This window comes from Amaranthus tricolor, chromosome 13 (genome assembly GCF_026212465.1).
Source record: "Amaranthus tricolor cultivar Red isolate AtriRed21 chromosome 13, ASM2621246v1, whole genome shotgun sequence".
Classification (NCBI taxonomy): domain Eukaryota; kingdom Viridiplantae; phylum Streptophyta; class Magnoliopsida; order Caryophyllales; family Amaranthaceae; genus Amaranthus; species Amaranthus tricolor.
In genome coordinates this window covers 2,661,825-2,677,996 of record NC_080059.1, presented here as the reverse complement: position 1 = coordinate 2,677,996, position 16,172 = coordinate 2,661,825, and the positions used below count along the sequence as shown (strand labels likewise).

The following is a 16,172-nucleotide window of genomic DNA, read 5'->3' as shown; positions in this document are numbered from 1 at the left end:
GAAACGATATTCAATCTGCCAACAGTTTCTTTGCCAAAATATAGGAGTATGATAAAACGAGTACAATATCAGCTAAAATCGATAGAAAGTTACGAATTAATTGAAAAATAATTGAGCCTGAGAATACGGCAATGGACCAATCAATTGAATTTGCACAAGCACATCAGATTTATTAGATAATACTGCAAAATCTTGAAATTGTTCTTTTGAAAAATAGAAAATTTATCCACATTCTTACTAGCGTACGTTCAAAACGAGAGCGATCAGAGTACGAATACGTAATTTCGCCATCATTCTGGCGATCAAACCTTCAAATTTGAAGGATTTATTGATGTTCATCAAATCGTTCTCGTTTGAAGCATAAATAAAAAGATGCAGAAAAAAGGGAGATAGAGGTATTTAGATCAGATAGAGCTAATACATTGTTGCCATCATATCGGCGAATCAAACCAATAGGGAAACAAGTTCGTTCATCATATCAACTACCTCTGTTTTACATTAAATTTGGAAAAACAAAAAAAAAAGCAGAGTTTTGCAGGTAAAACAATTAATGAAGAAATGGTTGAAGAAAACAAATCAATATTGCAATAGCGATCAAGAAGAAAAAGCAATTGAAATTTGAAAGTTAATAAAGAAGAGGGACTAGATTTGAGTTCAGACTAGCAGCATAGTCGTGACTGGGAACTGGGAAGTGATAAGGCAGTCCGACAAGGTAAAACCCTAGAATTTAGGGATGTTATTTAAAGAGTTGTAAGCAGACTATAGGGAAGAGCGGATGAGGCTTGTAGCTCTATAACAGCCCATTTGTAGCAAAGTAGTCCTAAGTCTTGACTTCCCATGAAGCCCAAATTTCTTGCCCAATACTCCCTTTGTTCGTTAAGTTATACGGCTAGTCCCTTCAGAGCAGTCTTTTCGAGAGATGTATCTCAAACCCAATTCATTTAAGATTAATGTATATTTACTGTATTTTTAATATTTACTATATTATATTTGTTGCTTAATTACCGTATCCTTAATGCCTACTTTCAATATCTTAAATGTTTACTTACATCATTCTTAATGCATACTTACAATATTTTAAAAAATATATAATGGCCTAATCCAATTAGAAATGGTCTCTCACAAAAATTGGTGTAAGTTATAATAGATAGATTCTCGTGTGAAGTACGAGTATTATAAATATTTACTGATATGATTATATAATATTATTTTATAATATTAACTCATGTAGAGTATAAACTTAATCATTAAATCTTTCTATTTGTTATAATAATATAATTATCAAAGTAAAGAAATTATTTTGTTATACAATTATATTAAAACATATATGTGAAAAAATAGACAAAAAACACCATCAATCAACAAAAATTTATCAAATTGATTATCATTAAGATATATTGATGAAATTATAAATCCAAGTAAGCCAATAAATGTCCGTTAATATTTTTTATTAAATTTTAATTACTGCAATTTTAACGTGTAATAAAGTCCTCTATTTATTATTAAGAAAATCATTCTTTTATCTATGATTTCATCATCTAAAGATTATAGATTTCCCATCAATGTATTATATTTTAACTTAATTTGTAGATTTTTATCATGTATGATTAATTATTAAAAAATTTTATATGCATCATAAAATATATAAACTGAATATAATATATTATAATATAATTTTGGAGTCTTAAGACTAAAGATTGTGCATATGAAAATAGAAAATTAATATTTTATTCTTTGTCTTTTTTTAGTAAGATCACTTCATTTTTTATAATGGTTTAATGAATTAAGTTTTAATTTTCTTTATGATTTGGGATAAAAAATTATAGGTTTACATAAGGAAATAAAAATGTATTAATAGATCACATATATTTATAGTTAATCAACAAATACTACATGTTTTAATGTGTTAATTATTTCCTTAAATATGAAGTCAGTATAAAAAATTTTCATTATTAATGATAGAAAATAAGTGGAAAAATTTTTAATGAGAGTGTGACATGTATCTTAGGTTGTTCTTTAGTAGTATATTTTATTTTATTGATGATTATTGATGATTGATTAATTGATTGATTCTCTAATTTCTCATAAGTTGTACTTATTGTTAACCAAACTCATAAATTGTTAGTTGTAGACTTGTGGGTTGTTGCATTATCAAGAGAATAAAGGAAGTGTAATATATTTTTCACATTTTTTAAATTACATCACGTAGAGTGTATTTGACAGTAATTTTTCGGTTGACTTTTTATTTCGTTTTGGGTGATTGATATATTCTAAAAACCTGACACCATTTCTACCCTCTTAACACCCACCTTATTTAAAATATCGTTAACGCTGAACATGGTAATAACCTCCACAAGAGGCCAGAATTACCGTAACGTACAATATTCACACAGGGAAATTGTAGACCTACATGACATGTCCCAACAACCAGTCGATGATACATCCACGTCGACAACAATATACTAATCACAAATATATGGGTCTAAGGAAACTTGGACAATTGAAAAGTCTCACTAGGAAGGGAACCATGCATTGGCAATCCATCTTGTAAAGCTTACATCTATCCCAACGAGATAACCAACTAACCTAGACAATTTGTGGCAACATCTATGATATATTTGTTGACACTTATGGATATGATGGCCAAAAGTGTATAATTGTCGCATGCATAAAAACTACAAAGAAACATCTAAAAAAGATTCTCTCTGACAGGGAACTATATTAGCACATTTATAACAAAATGACAAACAACACAACGACATCCATGTCAGTCGTAAAAGAATATTTTAAAATTCCAAGAGCATATGTCATCAATCTCAGAGGCGACACAGAAGGTTAGGTCATTATCATGATTGTTATAGGAAGGACAAATCAGTAATATGTGCAGGTTAGGTTTTGACAACATTCAAACTCAACCTATGCCTATAAAAACAAATTGTCACATAACCATTGAGGTACATTATCGTCAATTTTACAAGCATTTACTAAAAGCAAGCAATTTATTCTTTATTACTTCATTAATATCCAAAAAGGACCTCATGTCAAGCCATAATCTTCTATTTGTTGAGCAAAAAGACACGATGCACCCAGTCTGGTGAGTTAGACATCTTTGTTAGTAATCTTACAGACTTGGGTTTTGAAAGATGTCCCCCAAAGAACCCCTCTATGGCTCGCGTTTGTTCATTTGTGTAGGAACTTCAACAAAAATTTCTAGATAGCAACTCAAGAACCTCACCTACAATAGTCCATTATCATCAAACACAAAATACTTGTAATTCAAGTTACTTATAATTAATTGGTTCAGACTATAACAAAAATATATATAGCTACTCTCTTGAGAGACCGTCTTATTGAGAGACGTTTCTCAAGCCCAACCCATCAAGATTAATGCATACTTACCATATTGTTAATGCTTACTTATGTTATCTTTAATGCTTACTTACTGTATCTTTAATGCCTACTTTTAATATCTTAAATGTATACTTACATCATTCTTAATGTCTACTTACAATATTTAAAAAAATATACAATGGGCTGATCTGATTAGAAATACTCTGTTAAAAAAACCGTTTCTCTTGTGAAATACATATTATGTAAGAATTTTTTAGATCAATTGTTTCAGTCTCAATTGGACACATGTAGAGAGGGAGTATTGTGTATTTAGTGTGTGTACAATACAATCAACATAACCAAAAGCGGCACCCCACCGCCGCAGCTCTTGCTCTGTAAGTATCTTCTTCTGCCGCATTTAGAAACTAAATAACATGACAAAACCAACCTTGTTCGCGCTGGATTATCCCTTCTCCATGCTTCTCTAAGCCACCTCCATTCTCAGACCTCCTGTATTCCCCTTTTTGTCTCTCCTCAGTGAAGAAATGGCACACGTCTCATTGCGCCGTATTTTGGATCAATTAGGTAACCTTTTTTCTTCTTTATTTTACTTTTTTGAAATAACTTACTTTTTTATTCGACGAAATGAAATTTACACTAAATCAATTATGATTATGAATTTTAACACTTAACCGTTTTTCGAAACCCTAATTAAGATGTAACTTTTGCAGTATATCTGGTGTTGATCATGTTTATCATAACGTTTGTTGTTTAGCATTTAATTGTAATGTATTTATGCCTAAATTTATTTCTTTTTGATGTTAATGATTCGCATTTAAAATACATTTGCCTAAATTTTGAGCCTATTTTTTGGAAAATTTAGCAAATTTGTTGTTTGTAATCGAATGATTATTGAGGTTTAAGTTATGTACTTTTAATGAAGGGATGATCAACAGGTATAAGACATTTAAACAGGTATTTAGGTAGTAGTAACTTGTATTGTTTGCATACAACTAGTTTGAGCAATAACTCATGAGTAATTCTATTTCTAGTTAAACATATAGATGGTTTATAGATTGATGATTTGTGCTGATACAAATCAATGATGAGATACAGGAACATTAAACCGGGATAGTTTTAGCTTTTTTATTTTTTTTATTTTTTTAGTATTACACTATGTTTGGATAACATTTTGGAAAGGTAAGGGGAGGGAAGAATAGTGTGTTTTCCTTCTAAATCTTTCCATTGTTGGAACGATTTATTTTGTTTGGGATGTGAAGGAGCTTTTCCTTCCAATTCCCTTTCCTCTACTATTACTTCCCCAATGCTACCTTCTCCTCCGCCTCCTCCTTTCTAAACATAGTGTTATACTGTTATTGTGTCTTGACTCTTGTTATCCAAATAGTGTTGATGTTTGTTTTCGAATTGATATATATATTTGTAGATATTTCCAATAAGATATGATTTTTGATTTGAAAATTGATAACACATGTTTAATAAATGGATGAAGTCAAACCTGAAACCCCTTTAGTATTTGGATTTTTATTACTCGTGTATCTTGTTTTAAATCTACAAATGATCATTAAGTTTTATATCCCCTTGTGGCATTGTCTTTCCACATTGTTAATATATGTTTGGTGGAAATAGTTAGGATTGAAGGGTCAGATGTTCCATTGCTTGAACTTCAAAGAATTGGATTGAACAGTTTCATTTTTTATTGTCATGTACACTAATTTCTGTCATTTGAGTGGATCTTTGAAGCACCGATTTCGACATGCTATGTTAAAATGAATGGGAAAATAAATAAAATAATGGGATACAGTTAAACTTGAGGAGTAACCTGCAATTTAAAAGCATTTCTGTGGATTGCAGACTTTGTTTATGCCTTATGGTCTATGAATTTCTTAAAGATAATCAGAAAGTAGACCTTTGGATGCCACAATCACAAAAATTGCTGTTATAATATGGTTTTTCCCCTCAATGTAAAGAATCAAAAGAAGGTAGTATTGCAAAAGTTTTTCTCTTGATTAAATAGTCACCGTCTATCTTGGATAGTAGGAGCAATACTTGCCAATTATAGTTGTAGCATATTCCTTCACTTGATCCCTACCCCTCAACAATTGCGGATACTCTGACTTACTAGGAGATTGTATAACAATGGGTTGTATATACTTTGTGGGAGGGTATGTATTGTACACTTGTTTAGTCTATTTTTGCATAAGATGTGATTCTTTGTGCTTATTGACAATTTCAACCAAATCTATGCAACTAACTATTGCATGATGCATTTGGTGGTGGTGGATTGTCAATTGTGTTATGAGTAGGATATAATAGTGGGTACCATTTCGTTGCACCTGGAGATTTAATTGTGTGTTTTGGGTGTTACTACATTTGGTTGTTAATGTTGTCTTTAGTTTCTTGCCCAATTCCTCTTTAATTGCCGTCTTGACATCAGTGGCTTACTGCACTTTTGTGCAGGAAACTATTTTCTCTATTTAATAATTATTTGAGGGAAAATCCTGAAAATTTTCCTCTGATTTGAATGGCTTACTGAACATTTTCCTTTGATTTGAATGGTTATTTGAGGGAAAATCGTGGAAATTTAGCAGCATAGTGTTCTTATTTACATCAAAGGACATAACTAATTTAGAGCATCAGTTGGATCTTGGATGATTGTGTCAGTGCTCTTCCCCTTCTTCTCACTCTATAGCATAACCGCCCTTACTCATGTCTTTGTCCTGTTTAATCTTATTTTCACTGGTAGGTCAATCTTCTAGCTGGAAAATCTGTGTGCATACCTTCTTTTTAGATAAAGACTTTAATCTATTGCCTCATTTCCGGTGTTCATTTATGCCATTTGATTGATTTTGTACCCTGTCTTTGTTTCTGTACTATGAAGCATCCATTCATTTATGTGTTATGCTCTGTTCAAGCTGGACAGATAGTGCTTCTTTGCACAAGTTTATTTATGCGGTATTGTCTGTCCTAAAACTAAATTTTGTTCTGCGAAAACTGAATATAATTCTTTGAATCATCTGTAGATAAGCATATGGTAAAGAAACAGGAAATATACGGAAGGCTTGTATATGGCACTTCTGCTATGTTTCGATCATTATCATCAAAAATTGGAAACAAAGATTCTTATGAAACACTGAAGAAGCCTGAACTCATTGACAGGAAAGAACATGATCCTGCAGTTGGCAAGTACAGCTCTGATGATGATGATGTACAGGATAGTAATCAGAAGTCGGAATTTGCATGGCTTACGAAGGCACTAGAGCCTGCTCTACAGTTTTGTAGGTGGGCAATTCCAACAGGTCTGGTACTTTTGGCTTTGTTGTTCAAATTAATTGACTGGCTTTCTACTTAAGACTATTGTATAAGGTGTAAACTGTAAATAGAACAGTCTTTTAGCCATTTACTGTTCAGCTTGTTTGCAATTGCGTTCTTCTCTCGATTCCACTTGGTGGTGATTTTTTAGTGACATTGAGTTCTGTTGTACAATAGAAATATGTGGTTTAGTGACTTTGATGTTTAAACAAGAGATTTGGAGTTTGAATCTTGGCCCTCTAGTTTTGTTTTTTTGGATAATATTGGTCCCCTTTTCTAGCCGAAGATTCACCTCTACCATGAATGAATGGCTACCATTTTTAACCTCATACACTCTCTTAGCAACTAACATAGGATGACATACGACAATGCTCCATAGCTTTTGGTGTCACTTTACACTCCCATGTGTTCCATCCCTTTGCTGCCATTCTCGTTTTCACTATCTTTGTCATACACCTTTACGACTCTACCTAATGCTGCAAAAGTTTCAATATTGGTTTCACTTTAAATACCCACAACTTTGAGTTAAAAGGCTCAACAAAGTTACTAGTTACCATGTAGACTTCACCATAGATTCAAATTTACTAAAAATCAAAGTTCAAGGGGTATATTCGATAGCTCATGTGCACAACCCAATGGATCCTTTCTTTTTTTATAAGAAGTTGCAATCATTATGTCATTGATTATATGTGATATAATGAATTGGAAGAAGTGTAACATGATTCGTTCATTTGCTTTTTCGAAGCAATACTTTCCAGGAGCATTGGATGAAAAATTAAGAGGGAAAAAGTATATTTGAAGTTAAGTTAAAAATGAGGAGGCAAAGGTTTGATGTTGACCTCTTAGTTATTGATTTTACTACTAAACCAATCATTATATATGGTTTTAAAGGTGTTATTACATATGTATTGTATTTGTAAAAGAATTTGTGTGTGTGTGTGTGTGTTGTGGGGGGGGGGGGGGGGGGGGGAGGTCTCTTCCCACCTGAACTAAGTACCGCCATTGCTTCTATTGGATTTGGACTCTTCAAGTGAGAACTATTGAATCCAATAAAAGTGTGACATTCTTAATAAAGCCCTCTTTCAATGCAATAAATATGTACAACATTTTAAATTGTGGAGGTCTCTTTGGACTAAAGATCATGGGTTTGTTTCTTTTAAAAGCTCACAGTAGGTTGTTATTCTGACAAATGATACATCATGCTTCCCATCAATAGTGTTCTTCACACACCTTTTAACCCCGAAATTTTGCGTTTTAGAAGGTTTCAACTTGAACGTTTTTTTCACCAGCTTTACTAAAAGAAGTCCATGGACTTGTCAGATACTCACTTGTATCATCAAGTAGTTTCTTAGTGAGCCATGAGGCCCATGACACTCTCACATAAGGATTATTAGTGATCTGTTCACAAGTATGTTCATATGATAACATTTTAATTTGAAATCCCACCCTATCTGCCAACCTACTAGCATGGTTTAGTTATGCTATTTCACTTATCTTGACTTGAGTTTCATTTTCAGTGGTGGGTGTTGACTGACTTGATGATTATAATTATTTTGATTTGGCATGTAATGTCAGTAAAGTTTAGTTGTTTTTATGTTTATGGGGTCTTTTGTGTAGGTTTTTTCCACTCTTAGTTGGTGATGGGGGCAGTTGTTTCAAATAGCAGGTAATGGTTCTGAAAGTAAGATCCCACCTACAAGCCGCTCAATTGCTGAGATTTTTGCCAGTATACAGAAAAGTAAGATTGGAATACAGGACTGGAGTCTCAGTGATGTCACAGTTGGACTATTCCTCGTGTATCTTCGTCAAGCATCCTCAGTTGCACATGAAAATGTGAAGGGTGTTCAAATCACATCAGAATCCACGGTACTTGTCAGCATAATGTCATTGAGGCACATATATGGACGTTTTGACCAAATATTTCAATTTATGTTCTGTTCATTCTATAAGTGTGTTTGGTTCAGATGAAACCATTTTCCAGTGAGATGGATTTCTCGTTGTGCTCTGTTTGGTATGTGGAGGGGTGAAATATTTTCCCGATGGTGGAGAAGATTTACGCCATCTTCTTTGTTTCTTACTTTACTCGAGCTGTTTTACCTCCCATCTTCATCTTTATCAAGGAAGTGAGGAAACAAACGAAGGAAATAAGTTTGAAACAACTTTTCACTGTAATCCACTTCCTATTGCGAGGAAGTTTCAGTTTTAAAATGTTTCCTTTGACCAAACACATCCTAGGTATTTTTGTTGTTTACATGAGCTAATTTTCAATCCTTTGTTGCTTGTATAAACTAGATAGAAGATTTGATATATCACTTGGAATTAGCAAGAGGATCTTATAGAGACACAGCTGTAGGCCTTGCCAAACAAAGCATGCTTCGAGAAAGCAACATCGTGAAATTCATCAGTCACTCTAGTGTGATGAGACCTGGGTATTACATTGGTATTGATCCCCGTAAAAAACTTGTAATTCTTGGAATCCGGGGAACGCATACAGTATATGACCTTGTAACTGATATCGTGTCAACAAGTGATGGAGATATCACCTTTGAAGGTTACTCGACCCACTTTGGTACTGCTGAAGCTGCTCGCTGGTTTTTGGAACATGAAATGGGAACTATAAAGAAGTGTTTGCATGAACACGAGGTAAGGAAGATGTAGTTGTAGCTTACTTATGTTTCATTTCATATCTATGTATACATTTTTACATGCCCATTTTCCATGTCATTCTATTAGTATGTATGCCCTCATTTATTTACAGGGCTTTAGGTTACGGTTGGTTGGGCATTCTCTTGGAGCTTCTACAGCCTCTTTATTGGCAATGATGCTTCGTAAGAAAACAGCCGCAGAGTTGGGATTTGACCCTAGTACTGTAACTGCTGTTGGAATTGCCACTCCACCTTGTGTCTCTAAAGAACTTGCTGAAAGCTGTTGCGACTATGTCAGCACTGTTGTGATGCAGGTAGGCTTGTATAAGTATGTTGGGTTCTAGGATTCAGATCAGGACTTGGGAGTTGGGACCTGTTCAGTAACTGCAAGAGACACAACTTTTAGACTCACCTATCTGCACTTGGATCATTATTTCCAACAAAACTAGTATTTTTTTATGGTCATTTTATCCGAGATTTTTATGTTTCAGGATGATGTTGTTCCTCGTTTAAGCATCGCTTCTTTGGCCAGGCTGAGGAATGAAATTATTCATACTGATTGGTATGCTATTAACCACATCCTTCAGCAATTTTAACTTAATATATTTCAGTTGCAATTGAAGAATCTGTTTGAGCTATTTGAATTATGTTATTTAGAGGAGTGTTCTATCTGTGCCTACTGTCTACAAGATATCATTTCTTTCAGCTTGCTTCCCTTTGCAAGGTTTAAAATGTTTGTTACTATATCCTCTTTCAATATTCAAGGTTGTATTTAGATTGAGGGAAATAGGAGGGAAGGAAGGAGAGGGATTTGGAGGGATGAATTTTTCTTGTTTTAGGGGAAAGTTTTGGAAAGAAGGGATTTGAAGGGACATAGTCCCTTAATTTTGTTGATGATCAAATCTCTCCAAAAGTGGAAAGATGTGGAAGGAAAATAGTTTTTCTGCTTCCCTAATTACTCTCTTCCCTCCCTTTCCCTTAGCTCCCGTCCCTTTTCCTTCTTTTGTTATCCCTCTTATCATATCCATACACGGTGCAAGTGTAAACCATCTACAAAAGGAGCGCAAAGCCAATATATTCATTTCCTTGGACTATCATGAATCAATTCATCTGCAAAATTTAATTGAACTTAAAACCTCTTATTCATTTCCTTTGTGTATTGCTTTGTTTTGTTAGTGAAGTCTTTTAGAGATTAGACATTCACGTGGAGCAAGAGTTATGACCTGCCAGCAAAATTTGCTTTTGTTTCTATTTGAAGAGACACAAAAAAAGAGTCTGCCGTTTGTATCTGCAATTCTGCATAGGTCGCTTATTTATTTGTTTGCTTAATATCCATTCCTGATGCTGCTGTACTATGCCATTGGCTAGCCTAGAGTGACCATGCTATATTTCTAGTCCAATCTGATGAGTGATTCTGATTTCTGTATAATGTCGCATTGTAATCTGAAAACCTTTCTCCAGGTTTACTAGTTTGTCCTTGCTGATATCAATCGTCATTGTTATTCTATCTCTGAATTTTTCTTTGTTTCTTCTGCAGGATGAGTGTCTTGGAGAAGGAAGACTGGAAAAGTGTTCTGGAGTTCCTCACGAATGCAAAGCAAGTTGTGTCTTCAGTACAAGATGTAGCTCGCAAGGTGGCTGATTACGCAAAGTTCAGAAGCAGGACCAATCACTCTGGTATCTCTATGTCCTTGTATAATCTTTTGGAAGCAGTTCTTGTTTCAATTTCAGTCTTAAAGTTAAAATCTGGTTCTGTCTGATTTCTCATCTCCTGTGTATAGTTCGAGTTATAGATGTTCTTGATTATATACGTTAAGTCAACTCTCTGGCTTTTGATTATTCTGATGGCTTCTGCCGTATAAGATTGAAGAGTTCCATGCACAATAGCAGCCGTATAGAAGTACCCACTTAGCAGTTAGCACTTAGCTGGCTGGTAAGGAAAGAGACAAAATTAAAACAAGATTGTTAAATATTTGAACATTTGTTTATTCAAGGTCTTGAAACAATTTTCTTGTTGTAAATGTAACTATGTAATGTAAGTCACTGTGGTTCAAGAATCAGTTTACGTTTTGAAAGGACTGTAATCACATTGACCGATATTTCATAGAGCCAATTTTTAGCTACCAATATTCCCATTGCTAACCAGCAAATAGAACTTTGGTGGGGGCAAATAAGCTTATTCCCGAAACCCTATGACTCCATGGGATACCCATACATTGCACTGTTAATGGGTTTAATAAGCTGGTTTTGGCTTCACTTAGCTTTCTCCAGAAGAAGTTTGAGGCTGTTGAATCCACCAAACAGAATCGCAAACAGATGCATGAGTATTCCACTTAAGCTACACATGTTCGGTCGTTTTAGCAATATACCATGAAAATTTTCTAATCGTAGCCCTATTCTGTTTTATAAAGTCTTTTATGCCCATAAGAAGATTTAGCCCTGCAACTAGGCCAGGATGCATGCTGTTACTCAGAGTTGGGTATTTGTATTGTACATGTCCCAAGTGTGAGACTGTTATTTCACGGAAAAAGTGCCTTCTGCCCAAAATAAAGTGCTTAAGTGTTCATACCATGACGGATTGTTGAGTGTTGACAATCTGACCCGGGTACTCTGTACACATGGTCAAATGAAGTGCCCAAGTAACATGTGATTCAAGTGGGTTCTATTGACCTGCCGTTTCACATATTTCTGCAGAATTTTTATTGGGGACTATAAATAAGTTTGCTTGGCATGAATGCACCAAGAGAAGCAGATAATTGAATGGGCAAGCTCTATGACTAGCAGCATGTGGCATCACACTACCCCCTCATGTTTAAGCCCTAGAAGTTATTTTATCAATTGGAATTTAGAGTGTTACAAATAAATTCCTGGATTACTAGCTTATTGTTTGATTTATATCCACCCAGATATTTGAACTCTAAAGAGTCAGTAAGTAATCCAAGGCGCACACAGACATCCCACAGAAATTGATGATACAACAGTGGATGTAAATTTTGTGTAAAGTTGTGTTCATTACCAAATTATGATCTTAAAACAGTGGCTGTTATTCTTGCCTTTAGTGGGTGTTACTGGTTTTGGTTTTACTTTATGTAGATGCTCACCCTTGCTCCAGAAAGAAGAGGGGGCCCACCTCGTGGTCATGCTTGGCATTGGGGGAAAATAGATATTACGACACTAGGAGTAATTGTATAAGGAATTTGTCTTATTGATCAGAATATTGGTAGAAGTATATATTAGAACTGTTATTCTCCCTACTTGAGGTCATTTCATCTTAGAAAGTTGAAAAGTGGCTAGATAGTAAAAACTCTTTTTCTTGTTTTTGAGTTACGGATCTAGTTCACTCCACTTTGTGGCTTAAGGTTGACATCACTTATTCGATAGTGATTTCGTGACAACATGATTAGATTCATTCTGTTTGTTTGTATCATGTTTTATACATTTCACCTAAAACTTGGTAGCATATCTTCTAGACCCGTACGCGGCTATCTGAGTGATGAATATCGTAGGAATATCTTGTGGACATCCAAACATTAGACTATGGCTATAATACAAGTTGTATTTGTTTTTGCCTTGATTTACAGAGCTTCCAACAAAAGATAGCTCCCCAAATCAATCTGCTGTAATCAAGAAAACAGAAAGCTCTGCGTTAGTTCATCATGAAGAGTTATTTGTCCCAGGAACTGTATACTATCTGAAGAGAAATTCTGATACCCAAACCAGAAGCAACAAAGGAAGCAAAATAATGGAGTATTTTACGCTTTGGAAGTGGAAAGCTGGGCAACATTTCCAGACAATTTTACTCTCTAGCAACGTGATTTCAGATCACAAATGTGAAAGTCACTATTATGCTCTCAGAGATGTCATCAAAGGCCTGCCTCAATCATCCAATAAAGAAGGTATTTTTTGACAAATCCATCTAAGGTTTTATATTGTCATGCCTAATGTAAATTAGTCTTGGCATTTGTATAGTATGAACTATTATCTAATCATCAGTTTTTTGGGGAATTAGTCAGTTTTTGAATTTTTTTTTTCTTTTACTATAATAGTTGAAAATTTTCCGTAGAGATTTCTTGTTCTTAAGGTGTCATACAAGACTGTTATTCATTATTATAATATTAGGTAAACAAACTTGATAGTCACAAAGATCAGATTACGTACATTCAAATAATGTAGGCATGGCGAACTAGGTTTGCTGGAAATAATGAACCCAAGTGCAGATAGGTGACGTATAGGTGGTTCCATTTTGTTTCTTCTGTTATTTGTACCAAACAATACTGTAGATCTTGCTGCGTTATCATTTTGTTGTTTAAAGTAGGGGGATTTGCTTTTATGTGAAGTTAAGAAAGGGCATCTACTGTTTCTATAGTAATTTTGGCTTTTTGGCTTTCACATTTAAGTTGCATTTCATATTATTATTGTTCTCAATTTCTTGCTTTTATAGTGTGCTTACTAATGGTTCTCTGAACAAGCTATAGGAATATCATACTGCATTGCTTATACCAAGCTCATGTACCCTTTTACCCTTTTATTTATGTGATGTTGCACATGATATTTGATGTGGCTGAATCGAAATTACATTAATCTTATCACAAATAAGAGTGATGAAATTCTTGCTAATAGCCCCGTTATTAACATCTTTCACCAGAGAGTTTTAGCAAACAAGTTAAATGTTAAATTTGTTGATTTTTTTTATTAATTATTCAAAATTATAACTTTATTAGTAGACAAACAAGAATTTGTGGGGGTAAATTGGATGATATGGTTCAAAAATGGTGATGAAAAAAAAGGAATGTGGTGATATTCGTAGATTGGATGGTGGTGCCCTCGATAGATCGGAGGGAGAGGATATAGAAAGGAGCCAAGGGGGGCATACATGGTGGTGGTGTGGTAAGAAGAAATAACTCAGCATGGGCCTAACTTGCCCTAAATACTCCATCGGCCCTCTGAATTCTGTTATATATACTATTTTGGTTCGTTCTACATTTTTTGTAATATTACTACTTTTGGACATGACTTTCACACCACCTATAATACCTCTCTAAAGCCGGTATTGTTAGTTTTCCTTTAGGTTAAATATTATAATTGCTAAATTAAAATACATGACAATATCTATAATACCCTTTTAAAATAGCTACTTTCTCCCTTTTTATGATTTGTGTGCAAACTCCGAGTAGCAAACTGAGGGAGTGAAGTCAGGGCGCAGAGGAGTATGTTAAAAGTTGGGTTAAATACAAAATAGCTTGTGAACGAGTCGTTCGATAAGCACAAATGAACAACAATGGCAAATGCCAAAGCCTTAAGGTTAAAATGAACATACCAACATGAAATGACAGCTGAATAACATCAAGTGAACCGTAGAGTTATTTCTTTCAAAATTAGAAAACATTATTAGTACTTTTTGAAAAGCTTTGAGAATATTGCATATACTACACTACAACCTAGTCCGTAGCATAGCATAATTATGCATAAAAAGTTGTTTGGACACACTGAAAGAATCCTCGAGATGGTACTAAAACAGTACCTCTTGCTCATATTCAGCTTCTTTTTTTAGATTGTTAGCAGAAGCTAATTATAGCTTTATGATGATTAATAAAGGCTAAGAGCCTAAGATTGTAAGTATATTTGGGAAATATTCTTGTTTTAGTGGCCTACAAATATGATGTCTTGTGTGTGTGTTGTGAATGTGATACAGTGTTTAGCTACCAAAGTGCCTGTCAACTTCCCTTATCCAAAGGGTATGTGTTAGCTTAGCTCATAAAGGCAATGGACTATGAAAGGGTTATTAATATTATGTACTTAGGTGCATCTACTTACATTCTCCTTGTGTCTTAATCTGAGAAGTGTAACATGGACTATGGATAGGCCGGTGCACCAAGTTACATGGGGCACTTGTGTTGGCTGTTGATGAGGATTCATAATGGTCAGCTTGACTATTAGAAAATCAACCAATATTTTCAGCTGCTCAAATCGACTATATGCCAATAATTATTAAGGGCAGGCAATAACCAAATAGACAACACGTGGGCGCTATAGCCTTTTATGCCAGACTCTAGGGAACAAGGAGGAAATTGATCCAAGTTTAGGGTATTAAGTCCATTTTAGAAACATTATCAGAGAGTTGAGTGGTGCATAGAATCATTTGTGTTTTTAAGTTGACAAATATTCCTATACAAACTGATAATTATGCAAACGATTAATCAATTAGTTCAATTCACCGTTACACTTTACAACTATCTTACTTTAGTACACCCATAAAATCGACATTTCGCAAGAATACTTCTCTATATTCAATCCTATTTTTGAGGTTTGCTATATCAAACCTGAAACTATTTTGGTACATTAAAATGAGTGAAAAACCATTTTAAAAATTACTTACTTCTTTGTATAATTGTATGAAATTTAAATTTTTGTGGGATTAATTAGTAATTAATAGTAGATTAGTAGTTAACCAATTATAATACGTGTTCCAAATTGTTTCGATGGTTAAAAGAGTAAGTAACGAGTAAACAACTTATGATTCATCATGAGCAAATTCAGGCAAAACCAATTAAGTAATTTAAGTAATGATTAGGAATTAATTAATTAATGTATATTTCCAAATTAGTGCTTAAAACCTTTCCGACCATGGCATAATCTTAGAGAGCTAGTGGCTAGTCTTTTTTAGATAATTAGGTTATTTAGGTGGGTATTAGTTATTTAATGTGACAATTAATATTAGATTTGATTAATAGAATAGGTTTAGGCTTTAGTTTAGCTACTAATAGGGTTTAGTAGGATGTTAGAAAAAATTGAATTTTCTTTTCTTTTCATGCATGTGAGAAGTTTGTTAATTTTCCCCTCATAGATTCATTATCCTTTTCATGTGAA

At 34.0% G+C, this 16,172-nt stretch overlaps 1 protein-coding gene and 1 non-coding gene across 5 annotated transcripts; one reads left to right on the top strand and one right to left on the bottom strand.

The window, feature by feature from the left end:
- Positions 1-398: 398 nt before the first annotated feature.
- Positions 399-484, bottom strand: LOC130799058 (small nucleolar RNA Z102/R77). Its single transcript, XR_009039204.1, has one exon. It is a non-coding gene; the product is annotated as a small nucleolar RNA Z102/R77 (small nucleolar RNA).
- Positions 485-3,637: 3,153 nt separating this feature from the next.
- On the top strand, positions 3,638-15,592 carry LOC130798589 (uncharacterized). 4 transcript variants are annotated; one of them, XM_057661638.1, is made up of 9 exons: positions 3,638-3,915; positions 6,372-6,647; positions 8,324-8,526; positions 8,953-9,303; positions 9,419-9,619; positions 9,797-9,867; positions 10,843-10,982; positions 12,887-13,201; positions 13,479-15,589. In XM_057661638.1, exons 1-9 carry the CDS (start codon positions 3,876-3,878, stop codon positions 13,490-13,492), a joined length of 1,611 nt encoding a protein of 536 aa, XP_057517621.1. In that variant the 5' UTR covers positions 3,638-3,875; the 3' UTR covers positions 13,493-15,589. The 4 variants fall into 4 exon arrangements, with proteins under 4 accessions (XP_057517621.1, XP_057517623.1, XP_057517622.1 ...); XM_057661639.1 differs by having other exon boundaries at positions 3,639-3,915; positions 8,327-8,526; positions 13,479-15,588; XM_057661640.1 differs by lacking the exon at positions 9,419-9,619 and having other exon boundaries at positions 13,479-15,592.
- The last annotated feature ends 580 nt before the right edge of the window (positions 15,593-16,172 follow it).